Raw genomic sequence first — 25005 nt, forward strand, 5'->3', positions numbered from 1 at the left:
AGTTGGAATTGGAGGGGTGGGAAATCGGGGTAAGAGGACCATTAAGGTGGCCAGGAGTACCCTTTCTATGTTCCAAGTGGGAGAGAGGTGGGGACAGTGGTTTCAGCAGGGTGTCACTGGGCAGTTGGCAGGAGCAGAGACAGGACCTAGTGGCCTGTTCTGGTCCAGCCCTCATGATAGGAAATACAGGGAGTGATCTCCTGGCTGCAAATCTGGACTCAAGACAGGTGGCTCCAGGCCACAGCACAGAGCAAAGCACTGTCCAGGGAGGCAGTGTGGCTGGTGCCACCTGCCAATCCAGCCAGAGGCTGCAACGCAGCACCTGCAGCCCTCAAGCCCTGCTACCACAGCAGCATCTCTTGCATCTCTTGCTTCCTTTTTTTTCTGACCTGGTCTCTTGTCTGAGGTCATTTGTGGTGGCTTGAATAGGAATGGCCCCCAGTAAACTCATGTGTTTGACTGCTTAGCCCATAGGGAATGGCATTATTAAGAGGTGTGGCCTTGTTGGAGGAGGTGTGTCACTGTGAGGTGAGCTTTGGGGGTCTCATATACTCAATCTCAGCCTACTGGGGCAGTCCCCTGCTGCCTTCAGATCAAGCTGTAGAACTCTGATCTCCTTCTCCAGCACCATGTCTGCCTTCATGCCATGTTCCCACCATGATGATAAAGGACTAAACCTCTGAACCTGTAAGCCAGCCCCAATAAGAGTTGTTGTGGTCATGGTGTCTGTTCACAGCAACAAAACCCTAAGACAGCATCCATTTCCCCGAACTCCACCCAGACAAGGCCAGTCCCACCTGACCCTAGGATCAAACACTGGTGTGGCTAGGCTCATGGGGTCCCAGGGTGGAGTGGACTGAGCAACAGCCTAGAGTCCCAGACATAGGAGCTGGGCAAGGACTTAATGGGCCTCTAAGAAGCTGGGAAGCCACAGCTGTCCCAGTGTCTTGGAACATGTCCTAACCTCTGAGTGAGCAGCGGGGGCGGTCAGAGCCAAGTTGGGGTTCATATAAACTCAAGGGCTAGTAGCCAGCCTGGCTGTTTGCATGTAGGTATGGCGTGCGCGATGTGTATACATGTGTGTACATGCATATCATGGTAGATATGTGGATGTCAGAGAACACTGGAGAAAGGGGTCAGTTCTGTCCAGCCGTCTTGTGAGCCCAGAGACTGAACCAAGATCCCTAGGCATGGTAGCAAGTGCCTATACCTGCTGAACTGCCTTGCTGGCCCATATACTCTGTGGTCCCCCGCTCTGGCCATGCATTTGCAACCATCCTGAGATTTGAGGTTGCAGACATGTGCCAATGGCATTAAGTTTAGTATTGCCTAGCCATTCCTGGACACTCTGCCATCTATTCAGTCAGCCCTGGTTGTCAGGTAATTAACTACCCAGGATGCATAGCGTGTGCTTACTGGGGCATAGTCACACATGAATCCCTACTGGAATTTCAGACTAGTGCCACCACACCAGCTCACATATATTTCATCTTGTAGCCCAGGGTAGCCTATAACTTACCATGGTGCCTAGGCAGTCCTGCAACTCAGAATAGGCCAGGCTGCCTCCAACTCAAAGCAATTCCCCTTCAGCCTCGCTAGTGCTGGACCTCACTGGGCTCACATCTATTTTTAAAGTCTCATTCCTGTAATCCCAAGGCTCAGAAGAGTAGAGACAGGAGAATTAGGGGTTTCAATGTTAGCTCCATTTATATGGATTTTGAGGGGTCTGTGAGCTACTTAAGACTCTCTCGAAAGTCAAACAGCCAGACGTGGTGGCACACACCTTAATCCCAGCAATCTCTCAGGAGGCAGCAATATGACAGACATTATGTTGTGTGACACAGGGCACAGGCGTGGGGTCCCATGTACTCGCTCCTTAAAGTGCGTGTCCCTTTGTCGTGCTTTCCTTCCTCCCAGGAGATGCTGCACAGCTGTGTGCAGGGCATGCAATGCGGGTGCATTGCACCTGCAGCAGCCATGGATTTGACCCACGTCACTTTGCAAGTCTGAACGGGGAAATTAAGGAGTCTGTGGGTTAGTTGTTTTTGTCAACTTGACTAAAAGTGAGGGTCGTCTGGGAAGAGGAAACCACAATAGAAAAAAAATTGCCTACAGGTTGGCCATAGTTTCTGTAGGCAATTTTCTTGACTTCTGATGGGCACTGTGGGTGTCTAGCCCACTGGGGGCTGTGCCACCCTGGGGCAGGAGGTCCTGGGCTGTATGTGAAAGCAGGCTGAGCAAGCCAAGGGGAGCCAGCCAATCAACAAGCAGCACCCCTCCAGGGTCACTGCATCTGCTCCTGCCTCCAGGTTCCTTCCTGATGGACTGTAGGCTGTGAGATGAAGCAACCTCTTTTCTCCCACAAGCCACTTGTGGTCACCGTGTTTATCACAGAGGGAGAAAGCATCCCGGGTGGCTTCTCTTTCTGTTCACCAAACATAAGCTTACAGCACAGAATTATTCTGTCTTTCATTTTCGTCCTATCTGTTGACAGTCTAGAAATTGGCTGTTTATGTTTAGACACGCTACTTTATTAAAAAATTTAAAAGATATTCAATCTCCTGCTACCCCCTAACTCTTCCCAAGTGTACTTCCACCTTCTTAATCTTTTCTTCTTTCCCCTTCCTCCTCCTCTTCTTCATAAAAAAAAAAAAACCCAAAAACCAGAAACAAACAACAACAAAAAACAACGCACCACCTCCAACCCAGATGTGATAAGCAGCGTTGTCTGGACAAAGAGAACTCCTTCTCTTGCTCAGACAGGGACTCTCTATATGAGGTCTGGTTGACTTGAAATTCGTTATGTAGACCAGAGATCCGCCTGCCTCTGTCTTCCAAGTGCTGGGATTAAAGACCTGGGCCACCATGCCTGGTGGGAGGGAGTAGTTTTTCAAGGCGTATTTAACTTATTTTCTTTTGGGGAATTCTTATTTTATGCATGCTTGCCTGCCTATGTGTCTGTGTACCATGGGTATACACTGCCCACAGAGGCCAGAAAAGAGCAACAGAATGAGTTCTCCTTGTGACCCTAGACAGGAGTCACAAGTAGTTGTGGGTGCTGGGAACTGAATCCAGGTCCTCTGGAAGAACAGCCAGTGCTCTTAAGAGCTAAAGCCTCTCTCCAACCTCTAAAGATTTACTTCATGTGTAATTCTGCACACTTAGCCAGGAGTGTGGACACATCCCTTTCTAGCCCCAGCACTTGGGCGGCAGAGGCAGGAGCATCTTTGAGTTTGAGGCCAGCCTGGTCTACAGAGGGAGTTTCAGGACAGCCAGGACTGCACAGAAACCCTCTCCCCTTCCCCCTCCCTCTTTCCTCCCCCTCCCCCTCTGTGTGTGTGTGCATGTGTGCTCGAGTGCTCGCTTGAGCATTTGGGAGCAGTGGCTCCCCTGGAGCCGGAGTTGGGAGTTGGGTACTGGAACTCAACGGGGGTCCTCTGTAAGAGCTGCACACAGTCTGAACTGCTGCAGCCTCTCCATCCCCACAGAGGGGGTGTTTTGACTTCCTCTGTGTCTACCCCTCACTCTATGCTCCTCCACAGTAACAACTGCTGGGCATGCGGCTCAGTTGGTAGAGAGCTTGTCTAGCTAGCACGCACAGAGCCCTAGGATCCGCCCCAGTACCACCTAAGCCAGGTGTGATGGGGCATGACGTGCCTTGCTCAAGGCCCTGAGCCACATGCTGGGGTCTTTTGCTGGTTTCTTATTTTTTTCTTCAAGAATCTGTTTCTCTATGTCTCTTCCTCCCTCCTTCTCTCCCTCCTTCCCTCTCTCCTTTGTTTGCTATAAGAAATAAAAGCAGACACGATGTCCTCTTTCCTTGGTCAAATAGGCAAAGCCAGGGGAGAATGGAGCCCAAGTCCTTCGGGCTGGGCTGGGGCCCCAGGTGCCTTGGCTCTATAGAAAGATGATCGCCTGGGACGGGTGCCCAGGAAGCTGCCCACACAGATCTGCAGCCAGGCACAGCGGGGACAGAACTGTTTAAATAGTTTCGGCTTTGCAGAGAGGGCGGCGTGCCCCTCCCTCTGCTTCCCAGAGCAGCATGTGCAAACGATTAAGTCAGTTTATTTTCTCTGGAGTGCCAGAATGGAAGTGACACTGACATCCTCCTGGTCACCCGTGGGAACAGGGCCTCCAGCATTTCCCAATGCTAGCATGTCTGGGGCCCACCTTGCAGGCCCCCACTCAGTGGGACCCCATGTCTACAGCAGACAAGCCAACCTTCAGGGTTCTTGTGGTATTTTGTCTCTGGGGACGATAAAGTAGAAAGTTGGCAGGCCTGGGGGTAGGGTGGGGTGGAGAGATGGCTCAGCAGTTAAGGACATTTGCTGCTCTTGCAGAGAACCGAGGTTCCCAGCCCCCACATCAGGTTGCTCACAACTGCTGAAACTTCCAGTTCCAGGGGAACTGACGCCCTCTTCTGGCCTTCACAGGCACCTGCAGCTCCACCATGCACACACAGCAGGCAACATACAATACATATAAATAAAAATAAATATTAAAAATTTAAAATAGAAAGATGGAATGTCTACTATTATGTCTACTGTTCGGTGGTAGGGATGGAACCCAGGGTTTTGTGCACACTAGGCAAACAATCTGCCAACAGAGCCACACCCAACCTTCCAGCACCTTCTAAACAAACATTGATGCCCAGGGGATGTAGGGATGGCTCAGTGGTTAAGAGTGCTTGTTGCTCTTTCAGAGGTTGGATGTTTGGTTCCCTGCACCTGTATCAGGCAGTTCACTGTATATAACTTCAATGGCTTGGGGATCTGATGCCCCCTTCTGGCCTCTTTGGGCACTACACTCACTTGGGTGTGTGCACGTGTGCATACACACAGAAACAAAACAAAACCCAGGTGATGCCCGTGAGTGTGGTGGTACATGTCCACCACTCAGGAAGTGGAGCTGGAGGTCAAGGTCCCCCTGAACCCCAGGGTGTCCTTGGCATAAGAATAGGCAGTCTAAAGTGCTGTGCTTCCTGGAATGTGAGCTAGAGGTGCAGCTATGGGGAAACCAGGCCACTGCAGGAAGCACATCTAGATAGGCTATGCCACTGTCCTGGAGGGCAGCCTGACCTGCCACTGCTGGGCAGGTCATCCTGATGGAGAGCGGCCAGCCGTCTTGCTTTTAGGGTTGTCCTCAGATGTCTTTTAGCTGCAAGGCTGTACTGTCCCAGGGATTGCATGGGGCAGGGAGCTTTCATCTACTTTCCTTGTCTGCAGACCCTCCTAAATGATGACACTGGCTGGTGGCACGTGGCTTCTGTCACCCCACTTCTGTCTGTGAATGGGATAAAGCCTATTAATCGCCTCAGCTGTCAGCTCTATGCTGTGAGTCTGCCTAAGACCTCAGAGCAGTGGTGATTTTTTTCAAGGCTCAAAACAATCTTTTTTAAAAGATTTATTTATTTATTTATTTCAAGTATGAGGGTACACTATCGCTGTCTTCAGACACACCACAAGATGGCATCGGGAGACGATGCCGGGGCCTAGCAAACACAGGAGTGGATGTTCACAGTCAGCTATTGGATGTATCACAGGGCTCCCAATGGAGAAGCTAGAGAAAGTACCCAAGGAGCTAAAGGGATCTGCAACCCTATTGTTGGAACAACATGATGTACTAACCAGAACCCCGGAGCTCTTGTCTCTAGCTGCATATGTATCGAAAGATGGCCTAGTCGGCCATCAATGGAAAGAGAGGCCCATTGGACTTGCAAACTTTATATGCCCCAATATAGGGGAATGCCAGGGCCAAAAGAATGGGAATGGGTGGGTAGGGAAGTGGGGGCGCTATGGGGGACTTTTGGGATAGCATTGGAAATGTAATTGAGGAAAATATGTAATAAAAATATTAAAAATCAAAAAAAAAAAAAAAGATGGCATCGGATGCCCATTACAGATGGTTGTGAGCCACCATGTGGTTGTTGGGAATTGAACTCACGACCTCTGGCAGAACAGTCAGTGCTCTTAACCACTGAACCATCTCTCCAGTCCCAAAACAATTTTTTAAAAAAGATTTATTTATTTTATGTATATGAGTACACACTTTAGTTGTACAGATGGTTGTGAGCCTTCATGTGATTGTTGGGAATTGAACTTAGGACCTCTGCTTGCTCTGGCCAACCCCACTTGCTCCAGCCAAAGATTTATTTATTAGTATAAGTTCACTGTAGCTGTCTTCAAACGCACCAGAAGAGGGTATCAGATCTCATTATGGGTGGTTGTGAGCCACCATGTGGTTGCTGGGATTTGAACTCAGTACCTTTGGAAGAGCAGTCAGTGTTCTTACCCACTGAACCATCTCACCAGCCCACATTTTTTAAAAAATGTATAAGAATGTGTATCTCCACATGCTGGTGAGGATGCGGAGAAAGAGCAACACACCTCCATTGCTGGTGGGATTGCAAGCTGGTACAGTCACTCTGGAAATCAATATATCGGTTCCTCAGAAAATTGGAAATAGTTCTACCTAAAGAGCCAACTATACCGATTCTTGGGCATATACCCAAATGATGCCACACCATGCCACAAGGATCTGTGCTCCACCACATTCATGGCAGCCTTATCTGTGATAGCCAGAAGCTGGAAACAACCCAGATGTCCCTCAACTGAAGAATGGATACAGAAACTATGGTCCATTACATAGTGGAATACTATTCAGCTATTAAAAATGAGGACATTGTGAATTTTGCAGGCAAATGGATGAAACTAGAAAATATCATTCTGAGTGAGGTAACCCAGACCCAAAAGGACATGCATGGTATATAATCACTGATAAGTGGATATTAGCCAAAAAGTACACAATGCCTAGCATACAACCCGTAGATTGTAAAGAAGTGTAACTAGCAAGCTGGTCGTGGTGGCCCACGCCTTTAATCCCAGCACTCAGAGGGGCAGAGGCAGGAGGATTTCTGAGTTTGAGGCCAGCCTGGTCTACAGAGTGAGTTCCAGGACAGCCAGGGCTACACAGAGAAACCCTGTCTCAAAAAACCAAAAGAAGTGTAACTAGCAGAAAGGCCCAAGTGAGTATGCTTCAATCCCACTTAGAAGGAGGAAGAAAATATTCACGGGAGGCAGAGGGAGGGAGGAACCTGGATGGGAGGAGGGGATGGGGAGGGAAAAGGGGAACAGATCAGGTATAAGGGGGAAGGCATAAGAAGCCCAGAAGACCAGGAGAATGAATAGAAATAAGCAGCCTTGGGGAGTGGGGGACCCTTAGAAAGTGCCAGAGACTCAATGGGGGTGACCTTAGCCAAAATGTCCAACACTGGAGAGAGGCAACTTAAAGAGTCCACCTCCAGTAGTTAGCAGACAGGACCTCAAGTGGAGGGAGGCCTTCCCACCCACAGTCAAAATTTCTGACCCAAATAAAGAACTGCAGGGGCAAAAATGGAGAAGAGACTGAAGGAAAGGCAGTCCAATGACCAGCCCGACTTGGGATCCATCTCATGGGAAGACACCAAGGCCTGACACTATTACTAATGCTATGATGTGCTACAGACATGAGTTTGGCATGGCTGTCCCCTGAGAAACTCTACCAGCAATGACTGAGACAGAGGCAGATACCGACACCCAACCATTGGGGCCCCTATGGTTGAAATAGGGGAGAGACTGAAGAAGCTGAAGGGGAGGGCGACCCCATAGGAAGACCAGCAGTTTCGACTAACCTGGACCCCTGAGATCTCTCAGACACTGAGCCACCAACCAGGTAGCATATATGGGCTGGTCTGAGGCACCCAGCACATATATAGCAGAGGTCTGCGTGGTCTAGCCTCAGTGGGAGAAGATGTACTTAATCCTTGAGAGACTTGAGGTTCCAGGGAAGGGGGAAGCCTGGATGGGAGCACCCTCTCAGAGGCAAGGGGGAGGAGGAATGGGATGAGGAACTGTGGAAGGGGGGATCAATGACTGGAGTGTAAATAAATAATAATTTAAAAAGAAAAGACTGTGTATCTCTTTTGCATATGTCAAATGAGTACAGATGCCCACAGAAGTCTGAAGAGAGCATTGGGTCTCCTGGAGCTGGAATTATGGAAGATTGTAAGCAGCTCCCTGTGGGGTCTGGGAATTGAACTCAGCTCCTCTGGAAGAGCAACAAGTGATCTTAACTACACAGCCGTCTTTCTAGCCACGTGATGCTCAGTTTAAATTATCAACTTGATATAATATGGAATCACTTAAGGAGAAAAGTCTCATGAGGAGTTTTCTGGATCAGGTTGCCTATGGCAGACTGTGGCAGACTGTCTTGATTACATTAAATGATGTGAGAAAACTGGGCGTGGTGGCGCACGCCTTTAATCCCAGCACTTGGGAGGCAGAGGCAGGTGGATTTCTGAGTTCAAGGCCAGCCTGGTCTACAAAGTGAGCTCCAGGACAGCCAGGGCTATACAGAGAAACTGTCTCAAAAACAAAACAAAACAAAAAACAAAAAGATGTGAGAAGACCCACCATTGTGGGCAGCACCATTCCCTACGCTTGGGGGCGGGGACTCTTGACTGGAAGTGTAGAGATGAGGCTGAGCACTAACATGCATGTGGTGTCCCTCTCTGCTCTTAACTGTGGATGTGACCAGCTGCTGCAAGATCCTGGCACCTTGACTTCTCCACAGTGCTGGCTGACTCCTGGAGTTATGAGCTAATATAAATCCTTTCTCCCTTCAGTTGCTTTTTGCCAGCATATTTTGTCCCATCAACTAGAAAAGAAACTAGGGTACCTTCCATGGATGCTCAGCAGCAAGAGTCTAATCCCTGCACCCCTCTCCACACTCTAGGAATGGTCACCCCTCTTCCACATCCCCATGGAGTGAAAGGGATGTGCCCTGGCCACCATCCAGCAAGACTCCTAAAGAAGCCTTCTGCCCCTCCTCCCGCCTGAGGACCACACCCAAAACACTGTACAGGTGTGCAGGCAGCGAGCCCCACTGTGGCTGCCGAATGAGCCATCCCAGGTCAAGTGTTGCTGTTAGACTTCTGTCTACCAGGAGGGCTAGAATTCAGGCCACCCAGGTCCTGCCTGGCACCCTCTGGGAGCACCCTCTGGGAGCACCCGCCTTGCCCTTCTGAAGTCTCGTGGAGCTTACGAAAAATGGTTTTATTCCTTAAAGACAAAAGCTTTTTGGTTTTAATACTAAGTAAGTGAGTTCCTTGGCGGACTCCAGCTCCGCCTTCTGGCCAGGCCACTCCAGGTGCCTTAAGCCACAATCTCAGCCACCACAGCAGTGACTTGTTCAACTGCTTCCAGCACCCAACAGGCCTCTGGAACTCAGGAAGCTGTGATGGAGAAAAGGCACGGGAGAGGCTGCCCAGTTTGTCTGAGGACAGAGACAGACAGGGCTACTTCCTTTGCTGCAGTCTGCCATTGGGCCAGGGAGGCAGCTGGACCCAATGCACAGTCAGTTTACTGTGGGCACCTGGCTGTGGTGTAGGCTGAACTCTTTGGCCTTGAGGCGAAGGCTGGCGATGCTGTTGGCCATGTTGACTCCAGGAGTTGCAGGACTTGAACCTCCGGGGCTATAGGGAGGCACGGAGCTGGGGAGACAGAAACACAGGTCCCAGTTGGTGGATCTGGCTAGTCTTAGTTCCCCTGATGAGCTCAGGGTAGCCCGGGCCAGGGTTGTAGGGTTGGGGGAGGAGACAAGCATCCAGACATAGCACTGGGTCAAAAGAGCCTCACCAATGGACACCACTATAATCCCAACACCTCTAGTGCTGAGGCAGGAGGATGGCCCAGGCTACAGCGTGGGATGTTTACCATTTATTTATTGACATTCTTCTCTGGATTGTGACCCTCCTGAGAGTGGGACATGTGCTCTGTACCCTAGTACTACTCTGTGACCAAGTGCTTCTGGGTGAGAATAGGTCAGGGAAGGGGGTTGGAGATCCACGGGACCCACAACACCCCCTCCCAGAGGCTCACAGCTCCCGCAGAGCCTGCTATACTGGTGAGGAGACAGAACCCCGGAAGCTATAAGATTCGGTGGCCCAACTAGCAATCTGTCTTTCCGTCCTGGCCATCTTGGAGGGAGTCATTATTTTTTAAGATTAATCTTATGCTTTATTTATGTGTATGAGTGTTTGCTTACATGTATCTCAGTATACCACATGAGTATCTGGTCCTTATAGAGTCTAAAAGAGGGTGTCAGATCCTCTGGACCTGGAGTTACAGACAATTCTGACCAGCCATGTGGGTGCTAGGAACGGAACACAGGTCCTCCGCAAGAGCAGTCAGTGCTCCTAACCACTGAGCCATCTTTCCAGTCCAAGGAAGGAGTTATTTATTTATTTATTTATTTATTTATTAAAGATTTATTTATTATATGTAAGTACACTGTAGCTGTCTTCAGACACACCAGAAGAGGGCGTCAGATCTCGTTACGGATGGTTGTGAGCCACCATGTGGTTGCTGGGATTTGAACTCTGGACCTTCGGAAGAGCAGTCGGGTGCTCTTACCCACTGAGCCATCTCACCAGCCCAGGAGCTTTTTATTTTATTTTATTCTATCTATCTATCTATCTATCTATCTATCTATCTATCTATCTATCTATCTATCTCAACAACATCACTCCTCTCCATGGCCCTAGACCTTGCCAGGATCACAGGACAGAAAGACTTGCCCTCAGTACTCCCAGACTCTGTTTCCCGTCTGGAGATGGACAAAGAGTGCTGGGTCTAGCCTGAAACTTTTCCTACAGCTTTCTAGCTATCTCAGCATGGAACCCACTTTGCTCTTCTCCAGGCAGGCCTGGCTTCCCCCCTGTGTGTGCATACAGACATGCATATCTATGCTCATGTGGACATACACACGCTTATGATCCCGTGTATACATGAGCACTCACATGCAGGCTCTTGAATACCCACACACACTGTCATGTAAACACACACTCATCCACACACCATCCAACTCTCTACAGCTCCCCAGAGAGGTAGTCTTAAAGATCCCATGGGGGTGTGTATAATTGCACTTGTTGATACAAAGGAGTCCCCCATTCTCACCTGTAGGGGGAGGATGCGGGCCAGGATAGATAATCTGAGCTCAGCGTGGTAGGTCGAGGGGCCACAGGCTGTTCAATGGCCGCCTCCTGGCCATAAGACTTGAGCAACGAGGCAGTGGCAGAGCGGGTAGCCAGCATGGCACGTTCATTCCGGCGAAACTTGGCACGGCGGTTCTGGAACCAGACCTGAGAGGGAGAGTGTGGCGAGCAGGGTCTGGCGGACTTTGAGGGGACCTACATCCTTGTGGATCTGGGAACACACTGGTGCCACCCCAGACCTGGGCTGAGGGCTTCATTTTCTGACCCTCTCCTATCAATAGTGCCTGTGTTACGTGCTGGGAAGTCTGACACATAAAAACCAAAAACAGCCCAATGGACAGGTGAGCCCTCTGGTTCTGTGGTTAGGAGGGACACACAGAGCAGAGCTTTCCCAAAATTTTCCCACTTGGCACAGCTCTAAGGTCCTAGTGGTGTGTGTGTGTGTGTGTGTGTGTGTGTGTGTGTGTGCTGTGTGCACGTGCACATATTCATATGCACACACATCCGTGGGTGTGCAGCAATCAGTGGTCAGCGGTCAGTAGTGTGCATCTTTATTTCCCTCCACGTTGTCTTTTTCTTTCTATTTATTTGTTTGTTTTGTTTTATTTATTTATTGAGAGAGTCTCACTGAGCCTTGAGCTTGCCTGTTCTAGACTGGCTGCCGACAATCCCCCAGGGTCCTCTTGTCTCTACTTCCCCAGCACTGTGGGTGCACGCTGCCCCCCTCAGCTTTTTACACGGGTGCTGGGAATCTGAACCCAGGCCCTCCCGCCATGGCAAGCACTTAACCTCTGGGCTGTCTTCCACTCCTGCTCTATATTTTTACATAAGCATTGGCTCCCTGAACCACAGCATAGCCTGCACGGGAGATGAGCTACTCATTTGCAGGGTTAGACACTGTTCATGAGGAACGAGGTTTCCATCTGAACTTCACTCTCCTGGCTCCAGGTGCTCTGAGCTAACTGTCTCCACTGGCAAGTGCCTGTCCCTAGGTCACCACGGGTCACCAGACTGGATGTGGGCTCCCTGGGAGCCTCTGGATGGACCCCACTTACTTGGACACGTGCCTCACTGAGGTTGACACGGCGAGCTAGCTCTTCACGCACAAAGGCGTCAGGGTAGTGTGTGCGCTCAAATACACGCTCCAGCGCCTGCAGCTGGCTGCTGTTGAATGTGGTTCGATTCCGACGCTGCTTCTTCTTTCGTTTGGTGGCACTGCCACGGCCGGGGCTGGGACAGTCACCTGAGGAAAGGTGGAGGGTCAGTCAGTACAGTGGCTGCACTATGCACACAATGTTCCCTGTGCCCTATAGGGGTCCCTGTGGCGCTGTGCAGTGACATCCATAGGATCAGCCATCTGCTCCTTTTACACTGGCTTTCCTGAGTCTCCTTCTTCAGGTAGCCCTGGACCTAAGGGTAGGAATGTGTCCTCTTAGCTCATCTTTGGCCTATGACTATCCATTGAACTCACCCACCTGCCAATCTGTCTGCCCATCCAAGTATCCAGCCATCCATATATCCAGCCACCTGCCAATTTATCCACCCGTCTACCTATCCATCCATCCATCCACCCATCCACCCACCCATCCACCCACCCACCCACCCACCCATCCATCTACCCACCCATCTGTCCACCCATCCATCTATCCACCCACCCATCCACCCACTCATTATTCATTTGAGACTATGTCTTTCTCTGAACTAGACAGACTGTGGCCCCCCCAAAAACCCAGAACCTGCCTGTCTTGTCTCCACCGGGACCCCTGTGGTGCATGTGGCTTTTCACATGGGTGCTGGGGATCTGAACTCAGGTCCCCATGCTTGCATAGGAGGGACTTTACCCACTGAGCCAATACCCAGCCTCCCAAATGTGTGCTTCAATAGCTAGGACACATCACTTGCCATGGTGCCCTGTCCAGTTGACACAGGAGGGGATGAAGCAGAGCAAAGGCCCCAGGTGCCCCCGACCCATGCCCCTCGGTTTATAAGACTGCAAAATACAACATTTAAGAGCCAACAGGCACACAGCCATGCCCTGTGTGCTGTGGCTTTGAGTGGTCTCTTTTACTTACTAAGATTCTGGAGCCTTCCATCTCTGCTCTGCACACTTAACTCTGCTTTCCCTCCCGTCCCTCCCTCTATCTGCAGAAACCAGTTTTTAAATTAATTGTTGCACTAACCCTCCAGTAGTGTCTTTTCAAGTATAACATGTAGTGTTTCCTCTCTCGTTTCAGGATGTCGTTTGTGCTATCCATGTTTTCCCTGTGTAACAAGCTTTCCAGGGCTCATTCACTCAGTCGGTGAACAGGCCCTAGTGCTTAGTCCCCACACAACTGTGCTGCAGACTGTTAAAGGACCCTCATAGTAGACACTGGGTGCATTTCCAATCTTTGGAAGCTAAAAGAATCTTCAATAAGTTGCTCCATAGTAAACCAGAAGGTTTTTTGTTGTTGTTTGTTTGTTTTGCTGTGCACGTGTGCTGCGGATTCCTAGAGGTGGGAGTTCTGGTCAATGAGTACGAGTTAGATGTGGCCCACTACTGTTGTGTGGAAGAGCTGACTCCCTGAAAGATGTCTTCTGACCTCCACGGGAGCAGTATGGTGCATGCATATCCACCCAACTACACATACACACACACATAAAGAGAGAGAGAGAGAGAGAGAGAGAGAGAGAGAGAGAGAGAGAGAGAGAGAGAGAGAGAGAGGATTTCTCTGTGTAGCCCTGGCTGTCCTGGAACTTACTCAGTAGACCAGGCTAACCTGGAACTCCACCTGAGTGCCAGGATTAGAGAAGCATGCCCCCACACCCGGCCCCTGATCCCACTTTCCATTTATTTACTCCTGGGGATGGAACCAGGCCCCATGCTTGCCAAGCGCTCACCACTGAGCTACAGCCCAGCCCTGCAGACTTTTTTTTCTCACTGGTGTGACTGGAGTTAAGGACCCGTGCTCCAGCACACCCGTCAGAGTGCCCCCCTACTCCCATCCCCCTGCTCAGGCACTCTGTTCCAAAATGGCAGCAGGAGCTAGGCTGAGGGACCCTGGCATATCAGATGAGCTTACACTCAGTTACCCCTCTTTAGAAAAAACTTGCAAACATGAGCCAAATGTAAGGGGAGAGGCAGCCAGAATGGCTGGTACACGCTGGCCTTGTCACCTGCCCCCTCCCCCAGGTTCCTTGTCACTCCACACCCCTGTCTGGTCTTAGGAGAAAAGGCTATGATGGATGAGTGTGCCTGGTGCCTGGGAATGTCCCCATCCCCACCTCTACCCCCACCCCACCTCGCCCCCACTTCACCCCTCCCCTCCCCCACTCCACCCCCTGATGGGAAAGAAATCCTAAACCAAAATAACTAATGCCGGGCACTGCAAGTCAGGTGGTGAGCAAGAGTCCAAAAGTGGAGATGGACGCCTCTGGAACATGAACCATCCCTAGGGCTGACTTTCGCCCTCCTTCAGGCAACGCCACTTGGGCACACACCCAATGCAGGAGGCTTTTCAGCCAAAAAAGGAGAGTTTTTCGGGAAGTTTCTGAGCAATTGGAAACTGGGGGTGTTTAAATGAAAACCACTTTTTGCAGGTTTCGCCTCACTGAACGGTGGTGGGAAGAAACAATGGCTCTCGGGCCAGATATGCTGGCGCTGGTAGCGGCAGTGACTCCCAGCAAAGACTCTCAAGGCCCAGGCTCTTCCCCAATGCCAGTAGGGGTCCCCCAAGGGGTTTTAGTCATTGTCCCCCAGGGTCATGACAGCAGGATAGTTGGATGCTGAACACTCCAGCAAAACCAGTCTAGGCCAGAAATGATCCTAGAACCTCCCACAGAAGTCCAGCATGGCTGTGAGGTGCTGAGCCACTTCATACTTGGGGAAACTGAGGCTCTAAGCTCTCTCCAGGCTGTGTGTTTGGAGTTAGGACCCTTGCCTGCTGAAAGACTTGGTAGCTCCATCCTTCTGGGGTCCTTCCCATGGCTATCTCACTCCAGGGCTTGGTGACATTGCCTGGGGCAGCTCTCAGAGCCTCCACGACAGTCTTGGGCAGTCTTGCTAAAGGAAATCTTCATAATGGGAGCTTGGGGAAAACAGCTTGCTCTTGGACAAGATGATGTGAGTCCTCAGCGCAAGAGCACTGACAGCTATTGCTCAAAAAATGAGCCCTCCTGCTCTGTATGACAGCCTGGTCCTCTGGACCTCTCTAGTACAGTGGTGGATGGACCCAGGACTCAGCCACTGCCGAGCCCAGGAGCGGACCCCAGACAGCACAACCATGAGCCCACAGCACTGGCCCAGCGAGGGCTGCTGTTACAGGTTCCTGCTCTGCCTCCTGAGAACAGGGATTCCCTCTGGGCTCCACGCTTGGCTTCAAGTATTTGGAAAATAAATAAATGTTCTCCAAGCCCCAGGTCACTGGCGTGCCGGTCCTGTCTCATCCTGCTGCCCTCAATGTGGATGGTGCTCACTGGGTGGGCTGCATCCCAGGAGAGCTGTGCGCAGTCTCCTTTGGTTCCCAGACCACTCTCTGCTCCCCTTTCCCCCATTAAATATAAAGGCAATGGCTGGGCCTCTTATCACATGTGATTAACACATTTAAAGATCATCTCGAAAGACCATAAATTCAAAGCCAGCCTCGGCTACAGAGTGAGTTCAAGATCAGCCCGGGCAAGTTAGTGAGAATCTGACTCTAAAGGAAACGTAAGAGGGGTGGAGGATGTGTTTCAGTGTTAGAATTCAAGCACGAATAGGGCCCTGAATCCACTCCCAAGAACAGACAACAGAATAAAGCAAAGGAGTGTGCAAACAGAAACTGCAAAGCCGGGCTGGTGAGATGGCTCAGTGGGTAAGAGCACCCGACTGTTCTTCCGAAGGTCCAGAGTTCAAATCCCAGCAACCACATGGTGGCTCACAACCACCGGAAATGAGATCTGACGCCCTCTTCTGGTGTGTCTGAAGACAGCTACAGTGTACTACAGTGTACTTACATATAATAAATAAATCTTAAAAAAAAAAAAAAGAAACTGCAAAGCCCCAGTCTCTCCCGCCAGCTCCCACTGCTCCGCTGCTCTGCAGAGACTGTCGGAACCTTGAGACCAGAGGCTTGCTGGGGCCTTTGGTCTCTTATAACCGAAGCGACACTGTTCCCAATGGCATCACAATGACACACTGACAGGAGCACATGGCATTTATTTGGCTGACTGAGACCCAAAGGCATTTAAAAGCCCTGCTCGCTGCCAAACATTCAAGTGTTCCTCTCCCCTTCCTATGCCCACCGCTTTTCTCAGTCCACGTAATTTAAGGGTCTAAATATCCCTGAGGGAATTAGCTGGAAATTCTTCAGAAGACAAATGAACTCGGCCCGTCCATCCATCCTTTCTCAAAAGCCATGGACACTGCAAACAGTCATTTGTGCCTGACCCTGGGCTGTGGCGAGCTCCAACACAAATAAATACCTTTTATTAATTAGCATTCATTCTGACCAAAAAGGCTCCAACCCCCATGATCTCTGCCAACACGATCAGAAAAATAAACCACCGGTCCCTGGGGCCTTGACTCGGATTTAACAAATTAACACGAGCTCTTTCTCAGAGGAGGGGATCCGGGGCTACAAGAACTGTATGTAGAACATATCATGACAAAGGATAGAGCAGGCAGGGACTGGGGGTGCCATAGAGTGTGGGACTTGGCTGAGGTTTCAGGCGTCCTTGGTAGCGACTAGGGTTCATCTGAATGGCCCCTAGAGAAGAAAGCCACATCTTTGGCCCTGGGTGCCACAAAATGAGCAGGAAGGGAGAGTGCTCCATTAGTAGGAAGAGGGCTGGTGATGGGTGTGGCTCAATAGCAGTGTTACTTAGCGCAGGTGAAGCCCAGGGGCCCGTTCCCGCTACCACTTAAACTGGGCATGGTTGTGCACACAGGTCATCCCAGCATCAGGAAAGGAGAGGTTGGAGGGTCAGAAGTTCAAAGTCATCCTGGGCTATAGAGTATGTTTGGGAGCAGCCTAAATTGGGAATTTTTTGTCTCAAGAAACTAGAAAATAATAAGGAGAGAAGAAAGGACGGTTGGCCAAAGAGGAAGGGGAATCCTAGACTGCATCTCTGGCCCATCACTAGGGTATGGTTCGGCTATGCAGGCCTTACAACCACTCCCTGCCCTAGGAAGCACAGCTACAAAGTGGGAACCGTAGGTCAACTCCTTTAACCTCACATCAGTCCTTCCCTGGCTACGCATGGTGCAATCTTACCTGTGGGGAAACTGAGGCATGGTAGGCTAAGCAATGCTTTGTCAAAGGCAAAGCCATAGCTTCAGAGAGATAAGGTTTCAGGGACTGAGGGGACAGGGATGCCGCTCTCAGCAGAGAACACCCGCATGCTATTCTCAAGCACAAAAAAAGAGCAGGCACACAAAAATGGTCTCTCAGGCTTGGAGCTTCCTGTGAGGCACTGGTAGTCACAGTCCCTCAGGTCCCCAGGCTGATGGCTTCTCAGGCCTCAGCACATCAGAGCCAAGTGTTCCTGCTCATACAGATGGGCAGCTTGGTCTCCATTCCTGTGACTCCATTCGCTCCCAGTCCTAAGCTGTGGAAGTTGAGGCGCCTGAAGTACAAGGGAACGGAGGAGGCTGCGGGGTGGGGGGCTACCCAGCTGCAAATCCAGTCTGACAAGGGGCTCATGGCTTCGGTCTGGTTTTAATCTAAGGCTGATGGCCAGTTGCCAATTTAGCAAAGGACCTACATTTTAACAAGGGCTGGCATTGCCTGCTAACTGCCTCCAGACCAGGACACAGAGGCCCAAGGGGGCCCTGGGGGCTTTCCTCTCCCCTGTGAGGCCTGGGGCCTCTGCAGAGCACAGACAGCAGGAGAGTGAGCTGAGGCTGGACCAGACACCAGAGCGATCTAATTTTGTGTTGGGTTTTGTTGTTTTTCTCTGTTTGCTTCTTTTGGGTAGGGTCTCTGTTAGTCCAGGATGCAAAGAGGGCTGGAATTACAAACCTGTGAGCCACCATATCCAGCTTTTTTGGTTTATCTGTCTGTCTGTCTGTCTGTTTCTTTTTGAAACAGGATCTCACTGTGTAGCCCTAGCTATCCTGTAACTCACTCTGTAGACCAGACTGTCCTTGAACTCAGATCTGCCTGCCTCTGTCTCCCAAGTGCTAGAATTAAAGGTGTGCACCACCGAGACCCAGCTTCAGTTGTTTTGTTAATACCTATTTTATCTGTAAAGGTGTGTATGTGTGTGTCATGTGTGCGGATGCCCACAGAGATCAGATGAGGGTGTCTGAATCCTTGGAGCCAGAGTTCCAGGATGTTGTGAGCCGACAGATACAGACGCTGGGCTTGAACTCAGGTCCTCTGGGAGAGCAGTGAGCGCTCTAACCCCTGAGCTGGTTCTCCTGCTCAGTGCTTTGCTTTGTTTATCTTTTGAGAAGGGTCTCCTGCTAAAGCTCAGATGGGCCTCCAACTCATGGCAATCCTCCTGCCTTACTCAGGGGTTATAGACACAAGCCATATGCCTGGCTAGGTTTGGTTTGAGAAAATCCAAAGCCAGCTGCAGGGCCCCTGTTCCACAATTCATCTTTTAAAGGACTCGGAGTCCAAAGAGGTCTTAGAGGTCATCAGCAAAGACCCTTATTTGCAGATGGGGAAACTGAGGCTTGGCTTGACCAAGGACTTTCCCCAAGAGAATGGTGCCCCAAGCTCTGTTTTCCTGGACACTCAAGAATAAAAAACTAAGCTGGGCAATGGTGGCACATGCCTTTAATCCCAGCACTTGGGAGGCAGAGGGAGGCGAATTTCTGAGTTTGAGGCCAGCCTGGTCTACAGAGTGAGTTCCAGAACAGCCAGGGCTACACAGAGAAACCCTGTCTCAAAAAACGAAAGAAAGAAAGAAAGAAAGAAAGAAAGAAAGAAAGAAAGAAAGAAAGAAAGAAAGAAAGGAAGGAAGGAAGGAAGGAAGAAAAAACTATACCATCCCCAATCTCTGTACCAGGGTGGGTTGAAGAAAGATGAATTATGGCCTGGAAATTGGGTCAGGGCCCAACAGTCATCAAGACAATAAATGTTGCCCCCTCCAGAGCATCCAAGAAGGAGAAAAATTGGCTACTGAGTGCCCTGGGCTAAGAAAACCCCCTTCGAAGGTCCTGTATCCCTGTCTTTTGGAAAGAGTACCGTTCCCACATTCTCCTCAGGCAGCCAGGGCTTTCCTGGAAGCTGAGTGTGGGGATGCATCCGAGATCCCTCCCCCACTTCCTTCTCCCCAGGAAGACCTGTTTGCATCCCATCAAGAGCATGACTAAGGATCCCACCCAGGTCCTCCCAGGACCCCATCCTTCCGTCCCCCCACCCCGCTCTGTCCTCCCATCCCAGGCCGGTGGGACCTGCTGTGACCCTGACCGTTGGACAGCCCTGCCCTCCCAGAGACCAAGCTCCAAAGCAAGGCTGGAGGTTTCCATGACCCAGTTGTGAGTCCCTACAAGGCGGAAAATTTGCTTTGCAAGCTTGGCCCAGCCCTGCTAGGCGAGGCTCCAAGAGCTGTCTCCAGCAAGACTTTGTGCCCCTGCCTTCCCGCAGCAGGGGGCCTGTGGTCAGGATTGGGCTGTTCCTTAGCCCTGGTTTTTGGCTCTCACCTCCTCCAGTCTCCTTGCTCTCTTGATGCTGGGTTATGAGCCTTTCCTAAAATGTGGAAGGCCTCGCTATTAAACCCAGTTTACAGTATAGGTTGGGGAGGATCAGAGAGGTAATGTGACGAACCCAGGCCACACAGCACTGGGATCTTGTGGGACCGTGAAAGGCAGCCTGTTTTGGTCGAGTGAGGCTTGCTCCAGAGACCCAGTAGAAAACTCTTCAAGTGACAGAACAGTGAGCCATATTCCCAGAGACCCCAACTTCATAATTCTGTGACTATAAGTCACACAGACAATGTCCCAAGCTCCTGGCATTCTAACTAGACTCCACCCTCACAGTTACCTGACAATAGCCAGGTATGTTCCTCCCCACAGCTATCCTGCAACTGCAGGATAGCCAGACCACTATAAAAGGGGCTGCTTGGCCCTTCCTCTCTTTCTTAAGCTCTCACCTTTCTTACTCTCATCTCTAGCTACCCCTTTTCCCCTCCATTCCCCCCTTTCCCTCCACATGGTCATGGCCGGCCGCTCTCTTTCTACAACAAAGCGCTAAAACCATAGACTGTTTCTCCTCATCAAGACCCACTGTGCTTGAACGATGAGATAGGCTTTCCCCTAAAGACATCCAACTTGAAGGCCTTCCTACAGACCAAGGACTCTCGCCCACATGGGAACCACCCAGCGCCCCTTCTCCCCCCCTGCCCTCTCCTTTTGGCCCTGGGGCTGACCGAGCCACTGTCGAGGGTCCTCACTTTGTTCTCAGCTCTTCCTGGGTGTCCAGTAGCATCTGGGATGTCTGAGACTGAGAACCTGTTATCTCTGGCCTCCGTGAGGCCCAGAAACCTCAGACTGCCCCCTGTCCACCACCACCCAGCCCCCACCCACGAGGATTAAATCCGTAGCTTCACACAGCCAGACAGCCACCCGGGGCGCGTGGGGAACGCGCGGCAGTCCTCCGCATCTGCCTGCCCAGGGGACCAGAACTCTGGCAAGACACGGGTTCTCTCCCACCCCCTTTCTTCCCCCACGCCTGATGCCCGACAGGATCTTATTCAGTTTTTGTCTGTCGAGTGGCTAGTAACCAAAGGATTCAGAGTTCTACCCAGGGCCCGGGCATCTACATGGAGGAAGCATAGAATCCGAAGAAGCTATTTTCCCAACGTCTCTGACTTGTTCCCAGTCACAGCCTTACAAGACAGCCACCGCTCGCTCTAGGAAATGCTCCCCTGGTCCATTTCCTCATGGGGCCTCCTGGTAATGCCGGGTTTACGACTCCGAGGCACAGGAACAGGGCACTCAGCTTCCCGAGAACATCTCGTTCACCCTTTGAGACAGAACCTCACTATGTAGCCCTGGCTGTCCTGGACTCACTCTGTAGACCAGGCTGGCCTAGACCACTCAGATCTGCCCGCTTCTGCCTCTCGAGTGCTGGGATTAAAGGCGTGCGCCACCACACTGGTTTCAGTCTTCCCTTTAGAGGCAGGGTCTCATGCCCTCCATCATGCAGCAGATGACCCGGAACTTCTAGTACGCTTGTCTCCACCTCCCCTGTGCTGGAATTGCAGGCATGCACTGATTTATGTGGAGCCGCAGATGGATCAGGGCTTTGTGAGTGTCTGGCTAGCACTCTTCCAACTGAGCTATGCCCTAGGTCTGACTCTGTCTACTTTTAAAGTAGCTTTCCCAGCTGTGACTCAGGCCTTCCACAGCAGGGCTCACATTAAACCTTCTAGATTCTCCCAAGGGGCACCCACAACACTGGCTTCTACCAGTGTTATTTTCTTGGTCAAAACCAAAACAAAACCTTTGAGCAGAGTGTGGTGGTACATGCCTTTAGTCTCAGCACTCAGCAGGCAGAGGCAGGTGGATTTCTATGAGTTAGGGGCCAGCCTGGTCTACAGAGTGAGTTCCAGGGGCAGCCAAGGCTACACAGAGATACAATGCCTCGAAGAAGAAGAAGAAGAAGAAGAAGAAGAAGAAGAAGAAGAAGAAGGAGGAGGAGGAGGAGGAGGAGGAGGAGGAGGAGGAGGAGGAGGAGGGAGAAGGAGGAGGGGGAGGAGGGGGAAGGGGGAAGAGGTGGAGAAGCAGCAGCAATCACTGGGGCCTGGGAGCCAGATGAGTGAGGAAGAATGCTCGCCGTGCCAAGCATGAGAACTTAAGTTCAGTTCCCAGCCCCCAGGTAGAACGCTGCAAGTGGCCTCTCATGGCTGTCACCACGGGGCTGTCCAGGGTAGAGAGAAGAGGATCTTCAGGCTTGCTGCTCCATCCACTTGAGGATGAATTCTAATTGACTCAAGGAAAGGAAGTATGAAAGCTGGATATATTATATCTGTGCACACCTGCGATCTTAGAACTCAGGAGGCAGAGGCAGGAGAATTAGGAGTTCGAGGCCATCCTCAGTGACACAGAGGGTTTGGGGCTAACCTGGGCTACATGAAGACAAAACATACTACAGCTTGTCTCTTAGGAGTATTTGCTGCTCTCCCAGAGAACCAGACATTGGTTCCTAGCACCCATTGGCAACTTATAGCTCCAGGGATCCCACGCTCTCTTCTGGTCTCTTTGCTTTTTCCTGGGGCCAGAGAGATGGCTCAGCAGTTAAGAGCACTTGTTACTCTTGTTTGCAGAAAACCTGGGTTCAATTCTCGGCACCTACATGGTGTCTCGCAACCATTCTCCAGTTTCCAGGAGATTCAGCGCTACCCTCTGGCCCTCAAGAGTGCACATGGACATACACGCAGGCAAAATACTCACATGTAAAATGAATAAACCTAATACATTTTAATTAGTTAATTATTAATTGAAAACAAAGACTGCAAACCTCATTCCTCTGCTTCATAACAGGCCAGGTCTCATGGCCTTAGCAGCCACCTGTGGCTAAGGTCCACGCAGGACAGAGAAAGAAGTTTCCATTATTACAGAAAGCAACAGAGAGGGGCTCTAGAGAGAGACCAGATTCTCTTTTTAAAGAAGAAACAATGACGGACAATGGTGGCTCCTCTCTATACATCGCTCGCCACAGTACATACTTGTTATTTGTTTCGTATGCTTCCTGTCCTGTGTCCCTTGCCACACAGCTAACATGGATCTGCTTACCGCATATGTGAGGATACCCCCTCCCCCACCCCGTAGCCATGCAGTGGGTACCACATGTCAAGTTCAGTGGCTGCATTCAAGACTTGGCTTTGCTGCCAGCTCTCTTTTCTGAGCCACAGGCTCCTTACTAGGGATGATAACCATGGTCTCTAAGGCGTGCTCACATGCCTGGGACCGAGGCGTGCACAGGTCTTACTCTGTCAACGTTTATCATAACATCTCATGGAGTTGGTTCAAGGTGACAAGGAGGACATCAGACTTCTCAAATCAAGCGGCGTGGAGCTAGGCTGACCCAGGTTCCTGACACAATCCCCACTCCTCCCCTGCTAGGTGTCCTAGCCTCTTCACAGTCCCTGCCATCAATGGCATCATTTCACAGTGGAGACGCCATATTTGCTTAACCAGTGCATCCCCTCTCCATGGACACTTAGGTTGCTTCCAGATTTTTCTCTTGTGTAAAAGGAAAAGCATTCCATCGCTTCTTCCTTCCACTGGCTTGTCCAGACCAACTGTCTGATTGAAGGCCTTCCACCCACATCCCCACCTCCAGCATTTTCTTATGGCCAGCTGTTCAGAACGAGCTAGCCCACAGAAGTCTGAGGAGGAGTCACCAAGCTCACTGGAGAAAAATGCTAGATACTTGGGCTAAGCTGTGGGGTTCAAATCCCAGACTTACTCACTGCTGGAAGACCAGGAGTGAGTGTCCTGAGCTTCAGCCTAGCAAAGAGGACAGCAGGAATCCCTCCATCCACCCCCCAATACAAGGGGATGGATTAATATACTTGCTGTTCTTAAAACAGTATCTGGGTCAGAGAACTCTCTGGTTAGCATATTTATTTATCTGAAGGTGTTGTGAACCTATTCAAATGCCACTGTTCCTTCAAGTTAAATTGCCACCATTTTACAAGGGACTAGGCTAGGCTTGTTGGACGTTGACATCGCCTCACAGGAGAAGTAAGGTCACTGGACCCTCACCTGAATGGTCCAGTCTATCGTCCCAGACATTTGTATGCAATTTTGCAGTAATAGCACATGGCCCTGGGGCAGGGGCTCCAAAAGGTCAGAGAGTACATAGATTGGAGGTTAAGTGTGTGTGTGTCCTCTATCTATGAAGCTTTGGGAAGCCATCATCCTTGCTGGGTGAAGACTTTCCAGTGTGGCTGCTTTAGGGTCCTCGGCACTCCCATAAGCAACCTCTCATGCATGCTCTGTAAGTAAGCCCAATACACTCATTGTCTCCCCACAGTGAACTTTGGTTTGACAATCTTATAAGGAAGGGGTGGGTGTTGCTTACATCTCCCCAAGGAAGACATTCCAGAAACACCTACATTTGCCATGTCTTAGGCAAGTTACTTTAACTGCCCTCTGTAAATGGCTGTTTCTAACTTGGAATTTGCAGAGAAAAAGGTGCCAGGAATACAGAGGTCTCGCTCCTAGGTGACTCTTAGCCTCTCAGAGATCAGTTCTCTCCTTCCTATGATACTTCATGGCGAAAGGAGCAGAAATGCAGGAACACACACACATACACACACACACATGCATACATGTGCATGCTCACACACATACATGCACAAACATACATGTGCACAGACACACATGCACATGCATACACACATGCATACATGTGCATGCTCATGCACATACACACATGCACACACGGACACTCACACACACACATGCACATACACAGGGTGAGTCCACCAACTTCACTGATTTTCTGAAGTTTGATGCTAAGCACCTAGTCCCCAGAGCCTCCAGGCACAGATTGGATTCCATCTCTAAACCATTGTTCCCTCTCTGCCTCACCCCTGTTCTTTGGATCTCAGTCTCTCTGAGAAGTGGGCTTATGAGTCCTCTAAGGTTTTGGAAGAGGTTTAGGGGTTGCTGGAGTTCTTGGAGTTTGGACTGTCCCCAGCCCTGGCTGCTTGGCCTCTGCAAATGCCTGGGGTGTCTCCACCCAACAGCATCAAGAAGCAATTGGCTTGGTCTGGAGAGATGGCTCAGCGGTTAAGAGCACTGACTGCTCTTCCAGAGGTCCTGAGTTCAATTCCCAGCAACCACATGGTAGCTCACAGGCATCTGTAATGGCCCTTTTCTGATGTGTGGACAAACAAATAAATATCAAAAAACAAAAAAAGCAATTGGCTTGTTGGGTAGGGGTGGGCAGCCCTCCTTCCCCTCCTACATCAGAACCAGGGAGCTTGGAGTCTCCTCAGAGCTGGACCACTCTTTCCCAACCACTCAACAGAAAGGATTCAAACCACAC

At 50.6% G+C, this 25005-nt stretch overlaps 1 protein-coding gene across 1 annotated transcript in view; it reads right to left on the reverse strand.

Annotated features, from left to right (window-relative positions):
* Positions 1 to 9086: 9086 nt before the first annotated feature.
* The window catches only part of Prrx2 (paired related homeobox 2), a 36841-nt gene continuing 20922 nt past the window's right edge, over positions 9087 to 25005 (reverse strand). Inside the window, exons 2-4 of the mRNA XM_021155559.2 lie at positions 12088 to 12275; positions 10995 to 11179; positions 9087 to 9529 (exon numbers count right to left, since the gene is read on the reverse strand). Coding sequence (XP_021011218.1) covers positions 9394 to 9529; positions 10995 to 11179; positions 12088 to 12275 — 509 coding nt within the window. The 3' untranslated portion in view covers positions 9087 to 9393. The remainder of the gene's footprint in view (positions 9530 to 10994; positions 11180 to 12087; positions 12276 to 25005) is intronic.

The sequence above is a fragment of the Mus caroli genome, unplaced genomic scaffold (genome assembly GCF_978045245.1).
Source record: "Mus caroli unplaced genomic scaffold, Mus_caroli_1 scaffold_2, whole genome shotgun sequence".
Lineage (NCBI taxonomy): Eukaryota > Metazoa > Chordata > Mammalia > Rodentia > Muridae > Mus > Mus caroli.